Raw genomic sequence first — 1,703 nt, forward strand, 5'->3', positions numbered from 1 at the left:
ATGATGCTCAACTCAGACACCATGGAGCTGGACCTACCTCCCACCCACTCTGAGACCGAGTCGGGCTTCAGCGACTGTGGGGGCGGGGCGGGCCCTGACGGGGCGGGGCCGGGGGCGCCGGGAGGGGGCCAGGCTCGCGTCCTGGAGCCAGGAGAGCCGGGCCGGAAAGACCTGCAGCACCTGAGCCGTGAGGAGCGGCGGCGCCGGCGGCGCGCCACAGCCAAGTACCGCACGGCCCACGCCACGCGGGAGCGAATTCGCGTGGAAGCCTTCAACCTGGCCTTCGCCGAGCTGCGCAAGCTGCTGCCCACGCTGCCCCCCGACAAGAAGCTTTCCAAGATTGAGATCCTGCGCCTGGCCATCTGCTACATCTCCTACCTGAACCACGTGCTGGACGTCTGAACACTGCCTGCCTCCCGCCCTGGATTCACTCCTCTCCCCGGGGCTTCGCTGGGGTCCCTCCTCACCGCTCACTGCTTAGAACGGCCTCTCCTCCCTGAGCCCCCGTACCCTGGCATAGCATGTACCCACTGGCCCCGGGCCCAGGTAGAGTGCCCACCGGTTGGTCGATTGGTCGAAGGAGATTTCCTTTTACTCACTCAGGCACCCGGAGGGCCCTTCTCGTGGGTACCTTCTACAGTTTGTGGTTGGGACCCAGCCGGTTGGAAATGTTTTTGCTTGGGTGGTGGGTATGCAGTCTTGGAGTCTCCCCCTGGCTCGCTCATGGGCTGCTGCCTCTTCTACTCCTACATCCAAATTTTCAGAGACACACCCCCCTTCCCCAGACCACGACTCTGTCTCCCATCCTATATGCACCCTGTTGCAGCTTCTCCTGTCCATGGTAGAGAGGGGGCATGGGAACAGGAAAGGGGAAGGCTGGGGTTAGAGGGGGTGGGCTTTTTCTTAGACATCTCAGTCTAGCCCTTGGGAGGCAGAGGCATGGTGAGGTAACTCCTGTGAGGGGAATCTCAGTAGCTGGGGATTATGGAAAAACTCTTCCTGTTTTCTATCTTGTTCCTGAGGCTTAGCATATACAGACCTCAGATCTTACTTGGTAGTGAGTGCCTTGCCCTCTCTGAGCTATTTGGCCCCCTCCCTATCTCCTCCCACCCCAACCATCCCAATTTTCTTCTTCTTTGTGTGCAGCTAGAGAAAGGGAACCTAGATCTTGGGGTAGGGGATGATGTCCCCCAAATCAGCCCAGAGTATTCACAAAAGGCCCAGGCAGTGAGTGGGCCAAATCTCATGTCTGCTTCCTCCATCCCAGTCCACCACAAAGATGTGCAAAACCCACACTGTCGGATGCAGGGGGGATGCCCTATTGTTGCCCTCTGGGAAAGCTCAGCTCTCCCGGCCCTAGGACCTGTTTATTATATTTTTTTCTGCTTCCTTAAGCTGCCTTTAGCAAGGGAAGATACCCCCCTACCCCATCCCACCTCGTGGCTCTCTGTGCTACCCCCATGTTGCTGAGCACCCCCTGCTCAGTAGCCCAGGGTCCGTGTCAGAATGAAGGGCCTGAGGACCTGTGTAGGAGAGATGAGCTCACCGCACTTCCCATGCTTCCACCTCCCTCGCACCAAACTCCTAGCTCTACAAGGATATTATTTATTTACGTATTTATTTATTTATTCATCTATTTATTTACTTATTTATTTATAAATATTACTATTTATTGCCGAGTCGTGCACTTTGGGGTCGAGTGA

At 56.7% G+C, this 1,703-nt stretch overlaps 1 protein-coding gene across 1 annotated transcript; it reads left to right on the top strand.

Moving 5' to 3' along the window:
• Positions 1-402, top strand: NHLH1 (nescient helix-loop-helix 1). Its single transcript, XM_059067622.2, has one exon. The coding sequence runs from the start codon at positions 1-3 to the stop codon at positions 400-402; it is 402 nt and encodes a 133-aa protein (XP_058923605.1).
• The last annotated feature ends 1,301 nt before the right edge of the window (positions 403-1,703 follow it).

The sequence above is a fragment of the Kogia breviceps genome, chromosome 1, assembly GCF_026419965.1.
Source record: "Kogia breviceps isolate mKogBre1 chromosome 1, mKogBre1 haplotype 1, whole genome shotgun sequence".
Taxonomy (NCBI): domain Eukaryota; kingdom Metazoa; phylum Chordata; class Mammalia; order Artiodactyla; family Physeteridae; genus Kogia; species Kogia breviceps.